The following is a 23066-nucleotide window of genomic DNA, read 5'->3' as shown; positions in this document are numbered from 1 at the left end:
GTCCATTCCGATTTCTGGGCTAAATTTTGAGGGGAATTTGGCATTGGTTTAGCATTTAGCATTTGGCCCAAAATTTCCTCTTGGGTTGGAGTGGGTTTAGGGGGTAATTTGGCTTTTAGCCCATCATTGGAGTTGGTCTAACTATTGTTGAGACCTATAAGCGGGATTTTTAGTCATCTATTCCTTTTCTTTCCTGAAGAACGAGTGAAAATTTTGAACGAATGTTGAGGGTGGTGAGCAAAAATATTTCCGTTTTATTCGTGTTTTAGTTGTGGGTTTTATTTGCCGGGGTGAATCGCAAGTTATATAAAGAAAATGCTTACTTCCACTATATGATATTTCAACTAAGATATGTCAATATACAAACCATTTCAAAAATCAATATTTCACAAACTACACAATTACATTGTCCTTCCGTCTTCTGGTTCGTCTTCTTCCTTTGCACAACGAGCAACAAAAACTCAGAACTCTCTCTGTCCGCCCTCCTCGTGCATCGTTGTCAGCTCATTTGATTTACAACGCCATTATCTTCCACTTATACAGACACTCTACCAGTCAAATTTACAGCTGAAATCTACATTTCCAACTTGGAATTCAAGGCCGTGCAAGTTCTTCAACATCAAGCAAAGACGGCGAGGATCCACCGGTCATTCTGCTAGGCACTGGGGTGTTCCTCCGGGATTGCCGTTTTGTAGGTACAATCACGCTCTCAGATTCATCCTTTCCAAACGATTCATGGTCTTCCTCCTCGTCACACTCCTGGAAAACCGGATGAATATATGCACTCTGAAGATAGCCTTTTAAATTCAAGTTCGGTTCTCTTGCACGTTCCAGTGTATCTTTCATCATTGCTTCCTAAACCCCGAAAAACAAAGAATTAAACGATGATGATAATTTTGATGAGTAGATTAGAAAGAGGCAACAAGTGGAATCCCTACATACCTGTAATGGGTATGTCGTGAATGCAGGTTCGAAACGACCTTTGCAATAACTACGGAACCATAAGGTCAGTACTGGAAGTGCAATGAGAAACGGCGTTGACGAAGCAGCTTTTTTTGTACTCAACAGCCCAAACAAGAGGAGTTGTGAGATAATCAATGCAGTGATAATACGACCATGGACATCAGGCCAGAATGCTGCAGCGCTCTCGTACTCCTGGTTATAGACATTTATGATCTGCATATGAAGCATAAAAATAAAAAAAATACAGAGGTTAAAAATATCCTACAACAAAAGATATAATTAGTAGAACGGAAGTATAATTTGATGCCGACTTTTTACCTGATGACGGAAAACAACATAAGCCAGGCCAAAGAAAATGATTATGAACGGAAGTAAGGTTGGTGTCACCGTAGCATACACAAGGCCGAGCAAGAAATATAACTGAATTTGAGGCTCTCCAGTGTTGAAACCAATACTCCCTGGATCCATGGCCTCCTCCCTATCCTTGTCAGTCTTCACCAGGAAGAAATTCTTCAAGTGGTATATTATCAGCGGTTTCAACATCAAAATCTCTGCAGCTATACCGGCCCATCCATCAACCATTATATACGTGATAAAGAAAGTTGCTTTCATTGGGATAGCAACACCAATTGTTTGTGGAATGCTGCAAAAATAAAATAAAAACTTAATTTTCATGATCTGAGGCAATATATTAAAACAGCTTTCCTTATCACATAGCCAAAATAAGAAAAGGTGAACAACATATTATAAAAAAGAAAGAATTATCTGCAAGAATTACGTACTCAGTTGCTGATTGGTGAATGAAAGAATCTAGCTGTTCAAACGCAGTTCCAGTAATAATGCTCCCAAGGAATACATTCACCAGCGAGAAGAGATAGTATCTCGATGCTGCTCTCCGTTCAAGAGAAGACAGAGATGTATAGCCCTCAAATTTTGCCATCATCATCAATATGGTTGGTAGAAAAATTAGAAATAACTTCAGTGCAATTCCAGGTAGAAAACCTGCAATGACTGACTTAATGAATTTCCTGCATATAATGCAGGATGATATTAGTAATCAGGAACAACGAAAACTAGATACTGGGCTAAAAAGTTCGAGGATGAAACAACTCACACTTCTACAATGGGCTTTAGGAATGGAGCTGCTTTCTCGAGTCCCTCGAGGCTTGCAAAAGATTGTACAATTGCAATGGGAATCATGAAAAAGAAGGTGAGAAAGAAGAACGCAACGCCCATAATAAGCCTCTTAACTGTGAGTTTTACATATGGAACTGCCAGGTTTGGCCAATACACATCACGTGGCTCAGGAGCCCACTCCGTTAACCAAATAGTTGGGTTTCTGGATTGCTGAGTTTGTGCACAAACAGCAGCACCCCATCGAGTTTTAAAGGAAACAAAGGCGGCTGGCATGATAGAATTCGGATCATGAGTGACCCTCTCTTTTTCTTCAACTATCTGAGAAAAAAAATAAGAAAAATGCATTCAAATGAACCAAGATCCTGGGGAAATAGAGATTCAACTAGGAACTCAAGGAATTGTACTTACTTGATTTGTCAATTTGTCAATCTCAGCTTCATAGTACTCAATTGCGTCAACCCTTTTTCCCCAAAGCCCAAGACAACCAGTCTGATAGTAACATATAAGGGTTAAATCAGAAATTAATAAGCAACTCTGAACACTGGAAACATTTTAGTTCTTCAGCACGAGCGCATTTTAAGTACCTTCGTTAAGGGCCTTGTTGCAGTTTCACTTCTAGAAAGTTTATTTCGAAAGTAGACAAGCCAGTTCGACATCTTCTTCTTCTTCTTTAGCAATGTCGCAAGTGAGTTGGCATCATATACCACCTGCATGTAACATATTTCCCTCTTCAAATAAATATCTCTTCGAAGTCTATTATTAACACTAAGCTAAATTTATATTGCATGAGAACGTTCTCTTATTTAAGAAACAAACCTGATGTGTAAGATAGTGATCTGGATGATTGACCAGAAAAAAGTGCTCCACAAGCTCACTTGTAGATTCATCTGCATCTGGTGGAACATTCCGGACAAGGACCTGCGAAAAACCAAAGAAATTAGTTTGGTACACGAGCACGGAGTTACAGAGTTGTTTTATCCTCTCTTTTTGTATCACTACAAATATTCCAAGTTCACTGTATCAATCAATTATTCCAAGAAAGGAAATCAAAGCCGCCACATAACCTCCAATGTTTGAAATATGAAGGTACCACATTACTAAGTCCGAAAATGTTTGCAAGTACAATAATCTGAAGTATACCGAGCACACAATCAATCTCACCGTAAACTGATCTGGTCGGCGTTTTTCTGTTGCAAGAAAATGCAGCCTCATATTGGCAACTTTCTCATACTCCTTCAGCAGCACATAGCATGTCCAAATGGTAAAGATGTAAGCCATCACTATATGACTCCAGAATCTGTGAAATACAGTCACAGTTTTATTTCTCTTATATTTTAATATTTAAAAAAAAAAAAAAAAAAGGATGAGTATACTACAGAAAAAAAATAAAAATAAAACAATTAAATGCTAATACGATAGAATTTATTCTGTTGTCCAAATATGCAAAAGGACCATGTGTTTTACAGAAATGGCACAGTTCTAATTATCATACACATCTAAAAATGACAATTTAAGATGGATAAGGGGGATTTCCAACCTTTGCGATTTATCTGGGACGTTTGATATCGAGAACTTATCAATGTCACTTGAAGTAACATTATTTGACTTTTCCATTTCCAAAGTGCTATTCGTATAGTTGACTGGTACCAAAACGGCCCATGCAAGGAATACTATAGGAACAAAGATTTTAAGCCTACAAGAAAAAAAGGGAATAGGGCAACAAACATCAGCTAACAAATTATATTTACAAGGGGAAATTTGGGCATGAGTGCTTAGTTAAAGCAGAACAAGTTTATGTGAAGGGAAAGCGAGGAATCGTATAAGAAAGACAAGTGAAACGTAAAATTAGTATACGATCACTGCAAAGCCTACGAAGTAAGTACATGATGAAAGGAAAAAAAAAAAAAGATCAAGAAAAACAAGCATACCCTATCAAGTATATCCGCAAGTAAACTGCAGAATCCAATCCTGCATGATCAATAAGCTCTGGTTCTGGCATCCTCAGCGCAGCGGGCATCCAATCGAGAAACCTCAAGTACGACCTGAAGTCCAGATTGACAAACTTGCGCACAAACGCGCCAGAATGAGTGGGACTCTCCCTTAGTCCCTTCAAATACCATTTTGGAAAGTAGACCCTATCGTTGAAGGGTTGAAGCCTAAGAAAGGCAAACACTAAAAAGAAAACGAGCGCGCTGAGAATATTGATGCCTGCTCCAACCCCTAAATCTCCAAGCGTAGCCATTTATCCACAACCAACAACGCAATAACCTGTAACGCGTATGACCACAGGGAAATGGAAACCATGAACACAATTTCTCACAACCTTGTAACCACTGGACTATGAAATTGCAAAGCAATCCAATCCAGCCAAAATGGTAACAATTTATTCTACTCTGAAAACTATGCATATGCTACCAAAAACATTTTTACCAATAAAAGGCTACAATATTATATGAACAAAAACTTCCGTCTTTTGTTTGGGTTATATAGTCTCTGAATCAAACACCAGCAGTCCCTCAATTGGAAAACAGTTTACCATATTTTCCAGAAAAAGTGATCAATTCTAAAGTTTTAAAACAACTGCAAACAAGTTAGAAACAAATTAATTAAATAATTATTCAATGTGAAGTGAACTATGAAATTACACCATACTTGTTTTTAGAAAATTACAATCTCTCATAGCTGCAGAAAATTCTATACAATTACTAACAGACACAGGCATAAAAACCCAAATTATAAAAAATTAATAAAAATTAAGCAGGTTTAAGGCTAATACTGAGACTTAACTTCACAATTTGGCTGATAAAACACCCTAAAAGGAAAGAAAACAAACCAGGCTTTTCTTGGATCGGGGAAGTTGAATGGGAAAGTGATCGAACTGATTCAAATTCCAATCAAAGAAAGCATAATTCTTTCTTTCCTTCCTTCTTTTTCTCTCTCCTTCCAAGGAAATCCATAACTCACGCTAATGTGAATGTGCTTCCACTGTGCAAAGTCTGCAACTTTGAATCACAGCCACTGAGAGAATTAACAAATAAGTGGCGAATCAAACTCCAGCAATCGCACTCCGGGCACAGTAGAAATTGCAATAAAACAGTGGGATGTCGTTTTCGTGGAAATGCAAATTCCAGCAAGAGAGAGAGAGAGAGAGAGAGAGAGAGAGAGAGAGAGAGAGTTGGGGGAGGGTGGGAGGAGGGAGGAGGGAGGAGGGAGAGAGAGAGAGAGAGAGAGAGAGAGAGAGAGAGGAGGAGGGTGGTGGTTTTTGCGGGTTTTGGTTGGGGCCAGTTTTAATTTATACCGTATGGTTTTCTGGATTTAGTCAAAATTCGTCTTGATAAACAACGTCGTGTACTTACCCTTCGATGTCGGCAAGGCGTGTGCGGACAGTGGGGATGTCCAACGGCTACTATTATGTGAGTGTCTGGACTGTACGATGGCGATGGCGGGTTCACGCGCGGTTTGGTGGGGGTGGAGAGCACGGGCCGATTGCATTGGGAAGTGGTTGGGGCTGTTCAGCTCCCACCAAAATTGAGTGGTTGGAGATTAGTGATTGGTATGGGTAAGAAAGATTAGGGTAAGGTAGGGTTGCCCATTTGCGGGTATCTGTCCCTTTCGCAAAGGAATGAGATTTTCATACTAATTTTACATCGGTATAAGACTTCTTTTTTACTTGTAGGTAAGAGGTTTTATATTTGATTTTCGTCAAAGATGAATTTGAATCACATTATTGCTAGCTCATTAAAGCTAAATTCACCATCTTCTTAATGTAGATAATATCATTTGTTAAAAAAAAAAAAATTAATGCTAATTTATCTTATTCGGTGTAAAATTTACCATAATCATTATCTCAAAATTTTTCTTATTAGTGACATGGTATTATGTATGCGTCCTATGTTATATTTTTTCTTTCTCAAGCTAAATGTATTAGGTTTGACGGCCACGCGACTTTTGGTATTACCAATTTAGCTAGGGTTACATGTTAATTAATTTAAGGTTTTGGTTTTTCAGGATTTTACAAGCATTGCTTAAGGTCATGTTTGATTGTTGTGATTCAGACTTTGTTGTATGAGTGAATTTTGTACGTTTCAGTTTTGTACTTTTAGATTTGTTGCTCTTTTTTAATCGGATGATGTGTAAATTCAAACTTATAGAGGATAAGATTCGATTTAGACCTCAACTAAGTTTCTTTTTAATATTAGAAAGAGAAGTACGACTAAACATAGAGAGTGCAAGAGAATTCATGTAAACTCTGTAATACATATTTTTATTTTTGGTGAAAATAATAAAATATATATTAAGAAATGCTAAAGAAACTCTCTTAAATGAGAAATTTTTAGTTGTGATCGGAATACAAGTGGTACACCACGTGTTTTAATAGGAGTGGTAAGAAATTTTATTTTTTAAGTTATTAACTTTTTAACACACGTATCCCACCATTTGTATAGTGACACATAGTGTACCATCCCGTGTACCGGTTACACTGAAAAATCTCTCATCTCAAAGTGAGATTTTCCACAAATTCTCACTCACCTCATGTTTTTAATATAATATTTTATAATATTAACATGTGAATTGTGTCAAAAATATAACGTGACAAATAGTCTATTGAGAATCTCATTTTTGGGAGAGTTTCTTTAGCGTTGCTCAATTTATGAGCAAAAAGAAACAAAAAGAGAAGTGCTTAGCAATGAATGAGAGACACAAAAGGAGAAGTAGTTGATCGCAATTTGTTTTTGGGGGAAAGAGATTCTCTTCATATTCCTTCATCCTAATCCATCAAATCACAATATTAGTGTCGTTGAAATTTGATTAAACGGCTACAAATCAAGATTCGTTTTAAAAGTTATAATAACTTTAACCGTTTAATCAATTTTCAATAGCACAAATCTTTTAATTTGATGAATTAGAATGAATGGATCCGAGAGGATCCCTTTCCCTTTTTGTGAAGGTACACTTTAGGAGGGAGTATGATGTGTCGTGAGCGTGTGAATTGAGCGTTTGCTACTCGCCGATTAGATAAAGACAGACAGAAACGGGAACTATACTCTCACATGGTTGTGGTTCTTGGTATGTGACAGATTTAGAGGAAATGGACACTTGGAATTATTTTTTGCAAGGGCCCCAAAAATGTGACAATCAGAAAAAAGAAAAAAATGTCACAATCACACCAGAGACTTAAAAGGATATGATATTTGTGGTAACGCACGATTTTATTTGTTGGTATATTAAAATATCAATAATTATGACGTTTTGGTTTTGGATCTTAGTCTAAAATGTCATAAAGTAATATCTTTAGGATAATGGAGCTTGTGATTTTCTTTCTTATTTGGGGGAGAGAATATACATTTTTTTATGATGCATGTAGGGTAGGAAATTTTTAAAGTTTCTTAGTGGAATACACGTAATCAACAATAATGCTCAAGAGATTTGAACTCGAGAGCTTGAAAATCATCTTTTACGGCGGGGTATTCAATTCAGATTTTGAGAGGTTTTATTTTTTTTAATAATTTTAGGAATATTTAATTAGAATTTCAAGCAGGTTTTTGAAATTTAACATGTATTCAATTAAAATTTTTAAAATGGTTTGTTAAAATCTTTAAAATTTCGAATATATTCAATTATAATTTTAAAGAAATTTGTAATATTTAAGGGCACTTAATTAGAAATTTATTTTAAAATTTTTAAAAAGTTTAGGAATTTGAGGGACTAGAGAGGTCTCATAGTATACTTTAAGAATTCATAAAATCTCACCTCTTTCCCTAAAATTTTGAGAGAATCGAATCAAAATTTTATATGAAATCTCTACAAATCAATAACACTCCATCAAAATTCATGAATTTATAAATCCATTAAAATCATTCAAATTCTCAATTGAATAAACGAGGAACATTTTTTCTAGTTAAATTTTATTGTTTTGTATAAAACTTATAGTTGTAAGAAGCATGTGGTATTTTTAGTTAATTTTGTTAGTTTACGTCTAAAATGAGCACGTGAAAAACATGTGGTCATATGTTAGGCGACACAACCTTATTTTAAAAAATTGAGCTAAATAGATTGATGACCATGTAATTTTCAAGGCGGACATCCAAAGATTAACATGTCAATTAACACTAAATTTAACACCATATATAATCAATTGATTTGATTCCAAATATTTTACTGAATGGTTGGCAACAGCATTGGGTTCAATATTATATATATATATATATATATATATATATATATATATTAATAGAATACGATTCTTGCATTTGCTTTGCTTAATTTAGTCATCCATTTGACATTTTCTACAAGGCAAAATTACAAATGGAGCATTGTAAATCATTGTGAGACTTTTTTGACAAGAAAGTAAGGTTTTCTTTTGGCCGGTCCAAGAAAGCATGCGTACAATATTATCCAGCTTTCAATTTTGATTCTGTGCAGATCCGTTGCCGCATTAAACAGTTTTGCCACGTTATGTGGAATGAGTTGTTTCTTTGTATGTAAATCATATTATAATGTGACATGTATACAAAAATAACTCGTTAAAATAGTGAAAAGCATGTAGGAAACATGCATACGAGGCATGCCATGCTATGGATGTATGGCAGCTTATGCAGTTTCTGAACCTCCCAGTTTGAGATTAATGTCAAACAATTTGAGATTTGTGCGGTTCCCCACATCAACCTACAGCCTAAAAGTAGGTGGTCGACTACTAATTGCATTAAGGCCTTTTTCAGATAGAACCTCGTACGGTCTCATACTTTTAGAATTTTCCTTCCTGTTTTAATATCATACGATGTATGCAACCGATCGAAGAAAGGACGAAGCACCAGTAGTACGTTATTATGGCCGAACATGAAATTTTATCAAACGGAAACATATACACAACGAACATGATGGGCTAAAGATCAATGGGGTCGAAGCAAAATGTTGACATTTATATGAATTATGAAGTAATATACAATGCCGTTTTTCGATGTTATTCTGCAGTTAGGAGTCTGCATAATGCACCCCCATTATACAAAACAAGAGATGAAATCATCTGGTGCGAATGCTTATTTACAGATACTGCAGATGCTTGGCAATCCGAAAGAAGAAGAATTAGGACTTTTGTTCTTCTGAAGTCACCTTGTCTAGGCATGTCTATCAAGCGTGATGTTCTATGTACTACCTCCCTGGCATTAGATTGACTAGATCAGCTTCATTGTCATAAATTGAACCGACATCCCAGTCCTCGTTCGACGATGTAAGTGTCATCAACGCAACCACAATCGACCTCATGCTCGGCCTCAGTTGAGGGTTTTCTTGTGTGCAAGCTTGGGCAAGTTGTGCCATCTGCAACAGAAAAGCCAGCATTGCATTACTTATGAGAAATAGGATTGGTCATAGATTAGGATCTTAGGGTTTAGGGATGGAATTTTACCTTACAGATTGAGTCAAGAGGACAATCATCGCCGAGTCTGGGGTCGACAAGTTTACCAAGATCTTCTCTGGGATCAGACCGATTACTAACATTTTCGAACTGCATCACATTAAGTACGTTTTCTTGTCAGCCAAGTTATGGAAACCGTTTATATGGGGTTTTACTTACTGGAAAGCAGAGGAGGAAAAAACTACCAAATCAACCAGTCCCTTTGATTCAGCAACATATTCATTTGTCCTGACAACAGCTTCTTTAGCAGATATTAGTTCAAAAAGAACGACACCAAAGGCGTAAACATCTATCTTTGGAGAAAGATCGCCGTATTGAGCATACCTAGATAATCAATCATGTCACTTAATAGGGTAAAAGTTAAAATAAAATTGAGTAGACGTGAGATTATCTCAATGCGAGAATCTCTCGTAAATGTCGAGGTGCAAATTACTTGTGTATCGTTCAGATTATCAAGATAAATAGGGCTAATATTCACATCAGTGAACAAAGGTAATCTTGTCCAAAACATTGACGGAGACGGAGACATAATAAGCGCCATCCAATAACGATGAACGAAATGATGAAAAATAAAAGATGGAGAATAATTGCATACTCTGGAGCCATGTATCCGAATGTGCCTACAAGACGAGTCTGCAATGAAGCACTTCCATATTCAGACAGTTTTGTGAGCCCGAAATCAGCAACCTGCGTGAAAATTTAATGTTACATATACATCATATAGAACAATTTCATAGCCTGCATAACAGTAAAAGCATTTTTAGAACCTTAGCACGAAAGTTTTTGTCTATTAAGATGTTCGCGGACTTGATGTCACGGTGAATGTAGACTGGAACTGTATGTTCATGGATGTATTCGAGTCCTCGAGCTGAATCCAAGGCTATTTGCATCCTTGTTGACCACGGCAATGGATCTAGACCTGAGAGAAAAAGCTGTGATATCAGAAAGAGGAATGGAAATTAGATGCTCTACAGACAGATGCATCATCTATCTTTCTCACCTGAAGAGCCACGCAAATGTTGGCTCAAGTTACCATTCTCAATGTACTCGTAGACCAGAAATAAAGAGTCCTCGACGCAATATCCAATCAACCGCACCTGCACAAAAACGAAATATTAATGCATGATATTGATCAAAGCACTTCAATCCAAGTTGGATTAAGGCCTCAGATAAAACAAATTCAATTTTTCGGTATCATGATACTGTCATGGGGAAGGCAGAATACCAGGTTCAAGTGATGAACGTGTGTTAAAACTTTCAGTTCAGCCAGGAACTCTTTTGTTGCTTGCATATCCATCCTTTTGATCGCTGCTTTCTGCTCGATAGCAGGAGAAAAGAGTCAGCCACTCGATTTCGCGCACTAGTGTCAGGTCAGATGACAAGCACTTAATAGTTACAACTTCAGTGATCAGTAGTTCAAGAATTTTTCCTCGTATCTAAATAATTATTTGAATATGAAGCTCATAGGAAACTTTGTGGATGGAACGTAGAAGCAAGAGCACAAACCTCGCCTCTAAGTTCTGCGTAGTAAACAGATCCAAATCCGCCTTGGCCAATCTTATTAGAAATGTTGAAGTTGCTAGTCGCCTTAGCAAGCTCTTCATATGAAAACTCCACTGATTTGTCCACGGTTATGCCTATAAGGCCAGGAGAAGAACCACCAACTAGAGCAAACGAATCCAAAGTTTTCTCTGAAGTATGTCCAGAAACTAAAACCGCAGGACAAAAACTACCAATTACTCAAAAAGTGAGACAACCATATGAAAATCTCCGGTTGAAATACATTTTTTCGTGTCAGTACTGCTACAAATAAGAGACATTGAAATGAAAATTTACCATGTGCACGTTGAATATACCGGTCTTCAAGAGAAGCTGCAGAAAGAGCTGGTGCCTCCTCAACCACCTTCTTTCTATAATGCCAAATATACAAAAGAAGTGCCAAAGTAAGAGCCGCAGAAGCGCCCGCGACACATATGCCAGCGATTGCTCCACCCGTGATACCTGCTCAAATGTCATCACAATGGAAGGCACTAGACATCAAAACAATGCCGATTTTGAAGTTTAAGAGAGATATCATTGAAGCAGTATAATCGTAAAAGCTCCTACCAGCTGCACTGCAAAGAAGGACAAACATAGAATGAGATAAAATATCTAGACAACTCCAAAAGAAAATTACCGAACATGTCAATGTGCATAGAGTTTACCTCAACTTCAACGGTGGGAAACTCCCATTTTGATCTGCAAAATAAAGAGCCGAAATTTAGTGACAAAGGCAGCAAACAGTCTCCGTCGCGTGCCGGTAAGATAGAAACTAAACTTATTATTCAGCAATTAATTTGCGTGATTAAGGATTATAGACTTGTAAATAATGTTGCACTATGTAGCTTAACAGAAGTATTGAATTTCGTTTTGGCTTAATTCATATAATTAAGGAGCAGCATTCTAACAGTACAGGCGCTGATGTAGAACAGATGACGAAGTGGACTTGAGAGGCGCAAAACTAGCAGATAAATCCAATCATCACAGATTTAGAATCGGAGCTCCGATTTGGGCTGTAATATATCATTTCAAAGAGAATCGCTGCGAGTCAAAATTTGTTGTGACGTACTGACATAGGAGCATTTACTAGGTTAAAAATGAATTTTAAGTTTAGAAAATATTTTTGGAACTTTGTTTCCAATATTTGGTTCTTTAAAATTGTCATTTAAGTTCATTTCGAATGTTACGCTGAGTCATTTATCGATACGTGACAATGACATAGACACATTATTGATGCTATTGAATGGACGTCCGTTTCAAAGCCGGATTAATGAATGAATACTAAACGCGCGTAATGTGTATATGAGCATCTTTGGACTTGGGATTACTATAATAATCCACCACCAGAAAGCTAAATCAAGTCCCCCATCTGATTGATTAGCAGTTGTCCTATTCCATTCACGTAGACTCGTCTAGTATCTTCAACAAAGGGACAAAACATCCACAATGCAACTGTGCTTTTTTTCTTTTAATTTACATCAATTATCAGATAATCTCTTCAATTATTCTCTAATTATTGTTTGAGCACTGTCTGATTAGCAGCATCCCAGCAGCAAGTAATTTTCTATTCATATTTCCTTTTCTCAGCATAACGTAAAAGATAAATCGTCCATGTGTTTTGTACGAACGAGAGAAAAAGACCTAGCAAAGGACAAAGAATAAAACCAAATCCAATATATTTGTCTAACATATTGCTAGTCACTGCAGTTGTCATGCATTTGATTAATTAATGACAATTAGGAGCATATTAAAATTATTGCTAGTCACTGCAGTTGTCATGCAAATGAGTACTAAAAATTATATTTTGCTTAATAGAGAAATTTTGGTAAGGTTGTCTGATTAGGGCAACTCTCACATCTGATGAGACTAAAGTAATTTTAAATGATGCCGAGATAAATGAATCACGTAATTTTATATGAGGCACTCTCTAAATAACGTGGTGCGGCTCTCCTATCTAAGTTTTTGTCCTAGATGATATTACTCGTGTGAACTATTTAATTTTTCTGAGGAGTATAGTAATGAATATAAAATAATTGTAGTGCATGCTAACCTCTTGCCGGCACAAAGACTAAGCCATTCCCAGAACTAAAGCCGGACCTTTGGTTGTACATCTTCAGCAACGGCGCCGGGACACCAGTCTCGGACGCCAGGGACGACAAGTCCTCGCCGGGACGGAGAGGGTACGTCTCGAAAAAACCATAATCCTTGGACACATGTTTATTGCCACAAGAGCAGTTCACTGTTACATTGATTGGAACTTTATCCGGAATCTGAGTTACCGCATAAAAATTCATCCTTTGCAGCCATTCCACTGTGGTGAGATTAGCATAAGCAAACTCAGCAATTTTCTTGTAGGTATCACCATGCTGCGTTGTGTACTCGAAGGTGTGCCCTAGAAAGTCACCATTTAAGCAGTCACACGAAAAGGGTACGCTGAGTCGCGTACCGACGACGAGGTCTTTGTCGGGCGCGACTCCATGGTTGTACTTGAGAATTTCTTGAGTTTGTTGGCCAAATATGTGCCTAATGTAAGTGAGTTTTGAACCTTCCCACACATAGTATGAGGCCAAGGCGTTGCAGCCAGTTTTGCATTTGGCTTTGGCTTTGAAGGATAGGAGGAGAAAAAAATGGAGGGCTAAGAATTTGACTTGTATATTTCCGTCCGCCGCGAAGATTCTCATTTCGTGCAGAGACACTGAGACAGAATGAAGGGGTGATGAAAATTTTAACGAGCTTAGAGATCATATTATAGTCTAAAGACTTGGTTGATGATTGTGAGTTAGCTAGATTAATTTTGGAGTTATTAAAATAGAGGGGTGACAGCATCGTGTTTTATCTTTGTCGTCATCTTTTGCTTATGATTCGTTTAATCACGAACAACTCTGGCATTTTGATTCCTAAAGGGGAATTCTTTTGGCTTCAAGTAGAGGACAAGAGCAAGAGAGACACTGATTTTCCTCACTAAATTGTTTAAAATTGGGTAGGCGGGCGGCGGACCAATGGGTTGAAGTTGGAGAAAAAATTAGGGTAGGAGTCTCCGACTAAATGCATACAATTCCTTGTATTTTGATATCATTTGACTCTATACAGTTATTTCGATGTCAACACTGTTCTAGTCAAACAATAGAACAAGATCTACAAGTCTACTTCACCTCCATAGCGTAAAGTAGGCCGGCCAATTAAAGCTAACACCACCGAAAACTTTGTCACATATAGAGAGATCGACAACTACCTTATTGAATATCTTCTCTTGAAATTTCGAGTTTAGTAAATTGGATGAGGTTTCTGAACTGGCTCTTTCTCCTGAAAAATCTCTTCATCATGCAATCACAACACTTGTGCATAAATATATCGTCAAAGTACACAAAGTAAAATTTCTGCACAAATGTCACACTTTCAAATGAACAAGCCAAATATTTTCCTCAAGGAAAGCAAGGACTCGAGATTAACCGTTGCTAAATGAAAGGGTAACTTTCATGGCCTAGTCATATTGTAAGTGTTGCGTGTAAGCACGATATAGTATAATGTAAAGATAAATCTATATATGATATTGTATTATTAGTACGAGATATACAACCTACTATAAAAGTTCTCACTAAATAGGTTAGGGAAAAAATGAACTGGTGGGCTCCACAAATGGATATCTAAACTCCTACCTGCTTGCCATATAGGCTCTAATAGATATTTTGGACAGTAGAGCTGGACTTGTGGATCACTCAGAAATCCCAGTTCAGTTTGTTCTGCTGTCAGTTACTTATCCATGGAATCCTCTGCGGCAATTCTCCCACTCTCTCAGCTCCCTTCTTTATTCCCACTAAAACCCAACGGAAGCAAATTACCTTACAATCGTTCTTGGCTATCCAATCCTAAACCAAGAGCCTCTCGTCCCCCTCGCATGCACTGCCACAAGATGTATGTCCCTGGTGGGTACTTCAGTAAATTTTTTTTTGCCTACACTTATATATTTGTTGACAAGAAGTTAGTTAACTACAACGGGGATGTTAGGCATCCGTGTCGGTATCCAAGTCAATCATGCTTCAACTCACGTGACAGTGCGTTATTCACTTGTATAATGTCATGCGTTTTTAACTTGCCTGACATGCCATATGCAGGATTTGGAGAACCCTCGCCGGAAGCTAAGGCGGCCAACAATCTCCACAGTTTCTTCACTTATGTTGCAGTTAGGATTGTCTGCGCTCAGCTTGAGTTTCCTTCCTCCTCCATCCCTTTGTTCTTAATTTCATAGTCAAATTCATTAGTATTTTCGGATGTTAACAGTAAATTTCTCAGAGCAGAGTTACAACACGGAGGCATACGAAGAGCTGATGGAATTTCTGAGCAGGAACTCGTTGAATGACGGAGACCAATTCTGTGCCAATCTGATGAGAGAATCTTCCAGGCATAAGGGTCTAGGTAAGTCCATATCCAACAACTTCTAGGCTCCTACTACACACTGCAGGATGCCTGTTCTTTATTAAATATGAACACATATCGATATTGTCGAAAATATTACCAATAACATGTTGAGAAATTTTGTTAGCGACGATAATAAAAACGGACGGCTGATCCTAATTTGACTTTTGACAATGTGACTTTCTTTGTGATTTATGTGGCGTCCACATGGCAGCTTTGCGCATCCTAGAGGTCAGTCCATGACGAAATAAGTCAATTTGCATGCTTATTTTATTTGATTTTTAATCCACCAACTTGTTAACGTTCACAAGTTTGAACATAGAAGGCCATTTGTTGTCCAGGTTCGATCTGCATACTGTAAAAATGATTTCGAGTGAGACAACTTGCAGCGATTAGCTTTCAAGGTAAGGATTCTTAGAGCTATCTCCAAAGGAGGTATCAAAATCTTAGGTAGAATGTCATTGTGCATATTTGACATCAAGAGTCTCTCTAATCAACTGAAGTGTTATTTGCTGACTGAATTTGAAGGCTTAGTGATTTGATTTCAAATTTGACATTAATGTCAAATTTATTTTTAATTCATTTTAATAGTGGGTTCTTTATTCCACTAACATTTCAACTAATAAAAATTTTATTTCAACATTTTTTTAATATTTACAATAATTTAAAGCTATATTTAAATAATAAAATAATATTTAACAATTCGGTTAGAGAACTATAAAATTTGACATAAAGTTTCAGATTCCCACATCAACCATCAATTATAATTTAACTCTTGTAATTTGACATTTCTTTGAAGATGGTCTTACCTTTTCATTTTTTGTTATCCCCAACGCCGTGGGTAAAAACGGCTATTTGTTTTACCTGCTTTTTACCTATGGAGATAAAGAGAAAAGTTACCCTTGTTTTTGTTTTTGTAGATGGTGGATGAATCCAATACGAGGCTCATGAGAGATTATGTCCGAGAAATAAGTCACGTGGAAGGTGATCAGGAAAAGTGAGAATTGATATGATCGAATCAGTACATAAAGATGAAGCAGGTTTCCGACGTAGGACTCTATTCTGTACATGTTTCAACTGTTACCGCAACGTCTGGTTTAATTTGTTTTGTTACCAATGTACGGTAGAAAATGTATGAGTTTTATTATTTTGTTAATATTTAGCAAGTGAATAGTTGCTCTCTGAATTGAAAGAGTGAGTGTCCATCTTGCTATACTAAAGACTCTTTTATAGTATCTCTTGGAGATGAATTATTTGAGTTTAGCTCTTTAAAATAAAGTTTTCTTTGTTTTACAGCATCTCTTGAAGATGCTCGCCATTGACCGTCTATGGCAATTTATCCCAAAAAAAACAATGAAATTTTCACCATAATAATATATATAATATAAATTATTGGAGAAAACTAATGCTCAAATGCTAATCTAACAAATCTATCATTTGGGAAAAACTAAAAAAAATAAAACAAATCAACCCAAATATTACTATTACTGAACGGGCCAATCCAAGGGCTAATACCTTGAGCAAGTGCAAAACACATAACTAGATATATACTTTTTTCAGTTTGGTGGATAACAATTCTTTAGTTTTATTGAGAATCATAACTAAATATGTACATTTGGACATCTGTTTAGAGGGCTTCAGGCCTTACAATCTTCAGAAAACCGGATATTAGACACAAATTTTGGCATGAAAGTGTCAACATTCGAAGAAAACGCGACTAAATCATTATGCTGTCACTCTTGTACACGACTAATTGTCTCAACGTAACGGCGAAGATCACTAGAAGTATGGATAAGCCCTGTACTGAAATATGACTGAGCATAGTCTTCAATTTGCCCCAGTCTGCAACCATGAATCAATGATATCATTCAATAGGTAATGCTTAATCTTTTGAGATGTTCTAATGAAACTGAAATTTATGATCAAAAAAAGTAAAAGGTTGGTTTTAGTTACCTGTAAACATAATTCACCATCATACCTCCACTTTGATGGAGGCCTTTCTCTGACCGGTCCCCCATCCAATTGATTCTTTCGACCATCTAATTTGCAGTAAGAAAACTCAGGCTTAGCATATCAGTTCGTTAAGGAGAAATTGTTTTACTTTGTCCATCAAATTATACAACGAATCTAGTGTTCTGCAAATTTGAGTTAGATGACATACAGCTCCATTCTGTAAGTGAAAATTCGCAACAGAATCCAGAGCTTTTCCTCTCTTTTTCTCTTGGAGAAGGTACCTATAATCAACGGAACTAAAATCTGTTAGTAGCGTTTCACACAGAACAAAGAACACGAGACTGTAAAACTAGTTTGTGTAAGACTGTAAAACTAGTTAGTGTGATATCACGTCATTGCCAATTACACGGTATTCACTTGTAGCTGTTTCATAACAGACCTATCATCTCCAATTTTACTAGTAATATTAATATACCTGGCACACAGTCGCATTAGAGGGGGTTTTAATACTGAAAGCAATTTATCAGAATTTGTCCACTCATGATTTGGTGAAGTCAGCAAGTTGAACATCACGTCCATGCTATTTTTCCCAGAATTGAATTCCCTGAAAGTGAAAAATGGTTATGAAGCATTCTTACTGAAATTGTTATTAAGCATGTTACTCTCTAGATGCTAACATAATGCGCCGATTACAAAATGACTTACGCAGAAGCATCCATAAGTGCTCTTTCCTCTTCTGGTTCAAGAATTTTCTCCGAAAACGTAAAACTGGACCTATCAGAAGCTGGTGAGTGTGGCATTGCTTCACCTTCAGCAAGTTTTGATTGAGAAGCCAGCTTAGATAGGAGCCACTGCATGAAACCTGGGATGGGGCTGAGAGTCGCAAAAGTCTTTGAATAAACAAACAAAAGGTCATGTGTGAGATAAATCCACGAGCAAGACTTTAGCCAGAGAAAGTATGATTAATATTTTATATCCTCTACTCTACAGTTTCTTTTGATTTCCTGTGAAGCGCACTATACTTTCATTTCTGAAAATTTATTCAAACAAGCTAAAATGTCATATATTTGAACATGACATATATTCAAAGTCACATATTCAAATATCCAAAAGGGATTGAATCACTTACAGAAATATTTGTCATTTCTCTTTTCACAAGTGTGATCACACGTTTAATTAGAAACCTTCCCAGGTTGATCCCTGATAAGCCAGGCTGTAGAAGTTTAAAAGTGTTCAGATCAGGCAATGGTCGCAAAAAAAATGAAGTAATAGGTTAATATCCCCTTTCAAAAAAAGGAAAATAGTGAATAAGATACTTAAAATTTAAGAATAATATGTAACAATATGCACACCTGAGTTGATGATATGGAGTAAAACAATGCACATGTAGCCTCACATTCGGGAGTAGGAGGGTCATCCCATAAAACTTCCTATCATGAATATATAAAATATATCACCACATGAAGCACCACAAGAAGAAGAAGAAGAAGTCGTCTAGTAAAGCTTAAAGAAAACTGACCTGTACTGTTTGAGCCACATCCTTCATGAGTGCAACTTCGATGAAAATAAGGGGCTCGCCTGATTAAAGAAGATAGTAACAATATAAAAAACATATACTAGTATGTAGTCCTACCCAATACAACGAACGGCTACATAAGGAAAAATTTATCAACTGAATAAGTAACTGTGATATTACTCTTAGGTAGCATCACGAATTACCAAAAAGACAGACAAAAACCAACAAGAAGTAGATCAATACGTGAATAGATAAAACAACAATAATAGAGTACCAGGTATTGCTGGATGTAAATATCCAAAACAACGGCGACCGACTCCCAGCCTTCTCTTAAGATCTATAAGATTGCTGATTGGATGCACAGCCTATACAATAATATAATAGGAGGGTGTCAAGGCTACACACATAGCATGCCATGTTACAACACAAGACAAATAAATACCTCATATGCCACAATCTTTTCCAGTAAAGAGGCAGGATCGTCCCATGTGATTTGGTGAAGCTCTAAGGCAGCAGGACTAAGCCATGTACTTAGTTTCTCCTTTAAGTAGGAGTCCAGTGCTCGCAAAGATGCAGTATTTTCCTCTCTGAAAATATGAAAAGATAACAATTCATAAAATCTTAAAACTCCTTGGGCTCAATTTCATTTCTTAACATTGTAATAGACTAATAGTTGTACGTAAAATTCAAATATTTTGGTTCAATTCAATTCAAAACATTGTGTGGGACAGAAAATTAATAAACCAAAAACACATCATGTGGGGCATATGCATAACCTTACGCGATAATAGATAGAATATCAGCTCGAAGATTGGACAAGAACTTCAACCCGCCAGGATGTGTGTTGAGTCGCTCAAACAGAACTTCGTACATCGGCTTGAGAGCATGTCTCAGATTGCGCTCAATACGGTAGAAAGCAGAAAGAGATGTCTCCTCTTCGGAGCCAGTTGAGGGAGCACTGTCACCTACAGACACAGATTGCATCAAACTCACAAAATACAGAGTGCAAATGCAATTTTCGACAATTCTCATAAGATAATCAACACAAGACTTACTTTCAGGGAGCTCAAGTCCCAAATATTGCTTGATCAAATCGCGAACTTGCGTCCTGTTAAGATCATACTCTTTGGCAAGTAGTACAAGTAGCTTTCGACGATTTTCGTAAGAGAGGCTAAAATATCCCTACATTATCAACAACAACAACGAAAGTGAACTTCGCATCCAAAATACAATTAGCCGCCCGTTTGGCAATGCTTTTGCAGAAAACACTTCTGCCCATAAACTCTTTCAGCAAAAGCGCTTTTTCTAGAAGCATAAAAAAAACAACTACCCCCGAGAAATCGTTCAGTACAGAGTCTAAAATTTCGGTTTTGCTCAGTGAAATCGCCGAGTGCATGGACTCCCGCACAACTTCAAATTCCCTAGAAAAATTCGGAATTTCATAATCGCATTCAAAATATAAAACTTCAAGCTTTTACGGTAACTAAAAAAAAAAACCGTATAAATTCAAAAAAATAAAATAAAATAATAAACCTCTCGGTGTTGGTCGAGGCATTGAGCTTTTCGCTTCCATGCTGCACCAGTCGTCCGCTCGATCGTCCTCCATCGGAATTAGGCAGCGTTTGGTTAACAACGTTCTGTTGCAAAATCACCAATAAAATTCCATTAACTTTTCTTCGCAATCCAAACGCGGCCTACAAAAAACACGGATTTCGGACAAAATCGAAATGCTTAATCGCTTACGGCGAGAGGAGAGCGGGCGAGGTCTCTGGGATCGGAGCTTGGGCGCTGCATTCTGGTACGCAATAAAATCGCCAAGCCTTTCTTGTTCATGATTTATTCGGATTCTTTTAGGAATTTATAGTAAATTCGGCCACCGCTTACCGAAGGTCGAGTTCTCTCTCCCTGTCTTCGCATTTTTCTATCGCATCTGCCATCTGGTGCCGCCTCATTTTCCACACCCGCCATTGGCAGGTACTTTAGTTGACGACACCTTCAAGGGTACCAGAATCTTTAAAATTACGAAATTGCCAGACTTGTCTTCTGTCGGCATGGGCTAACTCTTGTCCGTTGGATCCGGGTCACCCACAATTAGAGGCCTCATTGATTGTAACACTGGGCTGGACCAAGGCTTAATTGGGCTTCAACCCTATCAAAACGGTTCTAATCATTTGAAAAATATTTCTAAACGAGCATGTTTTATTAGTTGTTGCAGTTAAAAGGAGAATAAGCTTAACTTCGTTTTTTTTTTTTTGACATATTGGAGTGATATGTAAGGGCGGACTAGACTTTGGAGGTGTAAAATCACCACACGCAAAGTGCTACTTTCGGTAAAAAAAATTGCAGAATTAAACTATTGAATAGCCGATGAACCAATAGTAAGTTCATTGTAATTAGTTGTCCCTATTTTCTCTTTCACATTTTTCTTCTAAATAAAATATACTTTTAATGACGAATAGTTATTTAGAAACACTCATGAAAGATATGAACATCCTCTTCGTCGACGAAAATCTTTTTAAAGTCGTAAACAATAACTATTTTATACTTTGTCTCTTTGTGAATTTATTTTCAAAAGCATGTGTACAATTGGCAGTATACATAAAGTTGTACATAACTTGGAATAATGGTGGATGATGGTGGTCATCTGGACAAGTGACTAACGCATATCTTACTCTTTTTGTGATCAAAAACGCATATCTTACTTGGAATTTAAGAAAATGACAAACAAAGTGGAAGCAATGACAACTGTTGCGGGACTATTCTTTGCTTACTTCGATGTCTATTTGTCATTTAAAGTTGAATACTGTTGCTAGGCTTTTGCTTATGCGGTCTAATTCGGTCCGGTTCATTCTTTAAACCACAACTGAACGGAACGTACGCGGTTCAGTTCGGGTTTTATATATATGCCTAGTCGTTAGTTCGCTCATTGTGCAGGACTGTAGTATAATACGTAGAAAATTACATGAAATTGACATGCAGTGCGCGGGCCATGCTGATTATTGAAGGGAAAGAGTGGCAAGCCTCTGTTCCTATGAATGGCCTTGTTTGGTTTATGGGATGGGGACAAATTCTCACCGGCTTTTTGGGATAACTTTTTCGGGTCATGTATACTGTCACTTTCACATGTCACAACAAAGACGTGTTCTACATAACTTGTGTAGAATTATCAAATAGACAGGTCGAATGCTCATTTTCAACCGCACTGATATTATCCTAAATTTGGTAATTATCACCTATACAATCCGTTAGTTGTTGGATTTTATCACAAAACGTCTCGGTATTAGTTAAAATGCGGTTAAAATATTTAAACTTTTCTTTTCTCATTGTTACGATCAATGTGGAACATTTTAACAACTTGTTTTTTATTTCTTGACTAATAGTCATTGTAGCATATTTTTATTATTTCTCGTTTGAAAGTATTTTTAAAATGATTGAATGTGTTTTTAATGAAAATATTTTTAGAATTAATTTTTAATAAAAACGAAAATGAATTCTGAAAAAACAATTCAAGTGTTTTTAAAACTTAAAAATATTTTTTCTAAAAGAAATTTTAATCGTTTTATAAGCACTTATAAGCGACGGAATTGCTTTTTTATTCTTAAGTGGGGAACAGCTGCAGCGTGACTTAAAATGCAGAACAGTATATTGGAATTATTAAAGGAAAGAGATTATCCAGATCTCTTTCACTAAAGTCATCGGATCAAGTGGTTTGGCTCTTTGAAATTTTATCCAACGATTAAAAATTATTATAACTTTTAAGGAATCAAAATAGGTGAACCGTTGGATTAAAATTCAAATATCCGAATCACTTATGGCTGGTTTGGTATTGCTGTGCTTTGAAAAAAACTGATTCTGCTGTGCTGTGAGAATAAGCGGCTATGAAATAAAGAAGCAGAGTGTTTGGTAAACTTTTTTGTAAAAGTGCTTTTGAAAAAAAAAAAAAACTGTATTATAGTGTTTGGTAAACTTTTATGTAAAACAGATGTGAAAAAAAACCTATTTTTCAAAGCTGGGTTTTGCAGTTTCTTGTTTTTGGCTTTTTTTCATCCAAAACTGTGAAAAAAAGCTGAAGCTGAATGTTTACCAAACACAATAACAGCTCCCAGCTTTTTTTGATACCAGCTTTTTTCA

At 36.7% G+C, this 23066-nt stretch overlaps 4 protein-coding genes across 8 annotated transcripts; 1 reads left to right on the top strand and 3 right to left on the bottom strand.

The window, feature by feature from the left end:
- Positions 1–302: 302 nt before the first annotated feature.
- LOC137725380 (hyperosmolality-gated Ca2+ permeable channel 1.2) lies at positions 303–5464 on the bottom strand. The gene is made up of 12 exons (XM_068464041.2): positions 4934–5464; positions 4029–4368; positions 3638–3793; positions 3262–3397; positions 2917–3018; positions 2685–2807; positions 2509–2589; positions 2078–2418; positions 1746–1991; positions 1282–1606; positions 943–1176; positions 303–855 (listed from the first exon to the last, which is right to left on the bottom strand). Exons 2-12 carry the CDS (start codon positions 4340–4342, stop codon positions 595–597), a joined length of 2319 nt encoding a protein of 772 aa, XP_068320142.2. The 5' UTR covers positions 4343–4368; positions 4934–5464; the 3' UTR covers positions 303–594.
- Positions 5465–8994: 3530 nt separating this feature from the next.
- LOC137722193 (lysM domain receptor-like kinase 3) lies at positions 8995–13737 on the bottom strand. Its single transcript, XM_088693223.1, is given in 11 exon segments — positions 8995–9417; positions 9506–9604; positions 9700–9838; positions 10110–10201; positions 10282–10433; positions 10515–10611; positions 10740–10829; positions 11021–11223; positions 11351–11518; positions 11696–11752; positions 13104–13737. Coding segments are annotated over 11 exon segments (1896 nt in total). The 5' UTR covers positions 13735–13737; the 3' UTR covers positions 8995–9249.
- Positions 13738–14751: 1014 nt separating this feature from the next.
- LOC137721964 (chaperonin-like RBCX protein 1, chloroplastic) lies at positions 14752–16701 on the top strand. Of its 4 annotated transcripts, none has more exons than XR_015962187.1 (6): positions 14752–14976; positions 15166–15233; positions 15344–15466; positions 15681–15697; positions 15808–15870; positions 16387–16701. XR_015962187.1 is itself a non-coding variant. In XM_088693564.1 (6 exons), exons 1-5 carry the CDS (start codon positions 14814–14816, stop codon positions 15841–15843), a joined length of 402 nt encoding a protein of 133 aa, XP_088549690.1. In that variant the 5' UTR covers positions 14752–14813; the 3' UTR covers positions 15844–15870; positions 16387–16701. The 4 variants fall into 4 exon arrangements, 2 of the variants coding, with proteins under 2 accessions (XP_088549690.1, XP_068317082.2); XM_088693564.1 differs by having other exon boundaries at positions 15349–15466; XM_068460981.2 differs by having other exon boundaries at positions 15166–15260; positions 15349–15466.
- A 420-nt stretch (positions 16702–17121) lies between these two features.
- On the bottom strand, positions 17122–20947 carry LOC137726043 (malonyl-CoA decarboxylase family protein). 2 transcript variants are annotated; one of them, XM_068464900.2, is made up of 15 exons: positions 20679–20947; positions 20469–20572; positions 20266–20356; positions 19991–20117; positions 19717–19900; positions 19378–19522; positions 19210–19300; positions 18939–18997; positions 18772–18849; positions 18549–18632; positions 18125–18309; positions 17895–18023; positions 17628–17700; positions 17420–17505; positions 17122–17308 (listed from the first exon to the last, which is right to left on the bottom strand). In XM_068464900.2, the coding sequence occupies exons 1-15, from the start codon at positions 20766–20768 to the stop codon at positions 17200–17202; spliced, it is 1635 nt and encodes a 544-aa protein (XP_068321001.2). In that variant the 5' UTR covers positions 20769–20947; the 3' UTR covers positions 17122–17199. The 2 variants fall into 2 exon arrangements, with proteins under 2 accessions (XP_068321001.2, XP_088549689.1); XM_088693563.1 differs by having other exon boundaries at positions 20287–20356; positions 20679–20920.
- Between the last annotated feature and the right edge of the window lie 2119 nt (positions 20948–23066).

This window comes from Pyrus communis, chromosome 5 (assembly GCF_041283825.1).
Source record: "Pyrus communis isolate YQ-2024b chromosome 5, ASM4128382v1, whole genome shotgun sequence".
Lineage (NCBI taxonomy): Eukaryota > Viridiplantae > Streptophyta > Magnoliopsida > Rosales > Rosaceae > Pyrus > Pyrus communis.
Note: the sequence above shows the minus strand (reverse complement) of the source record. Positions and strands in the feature narration are given on the sequence as shown.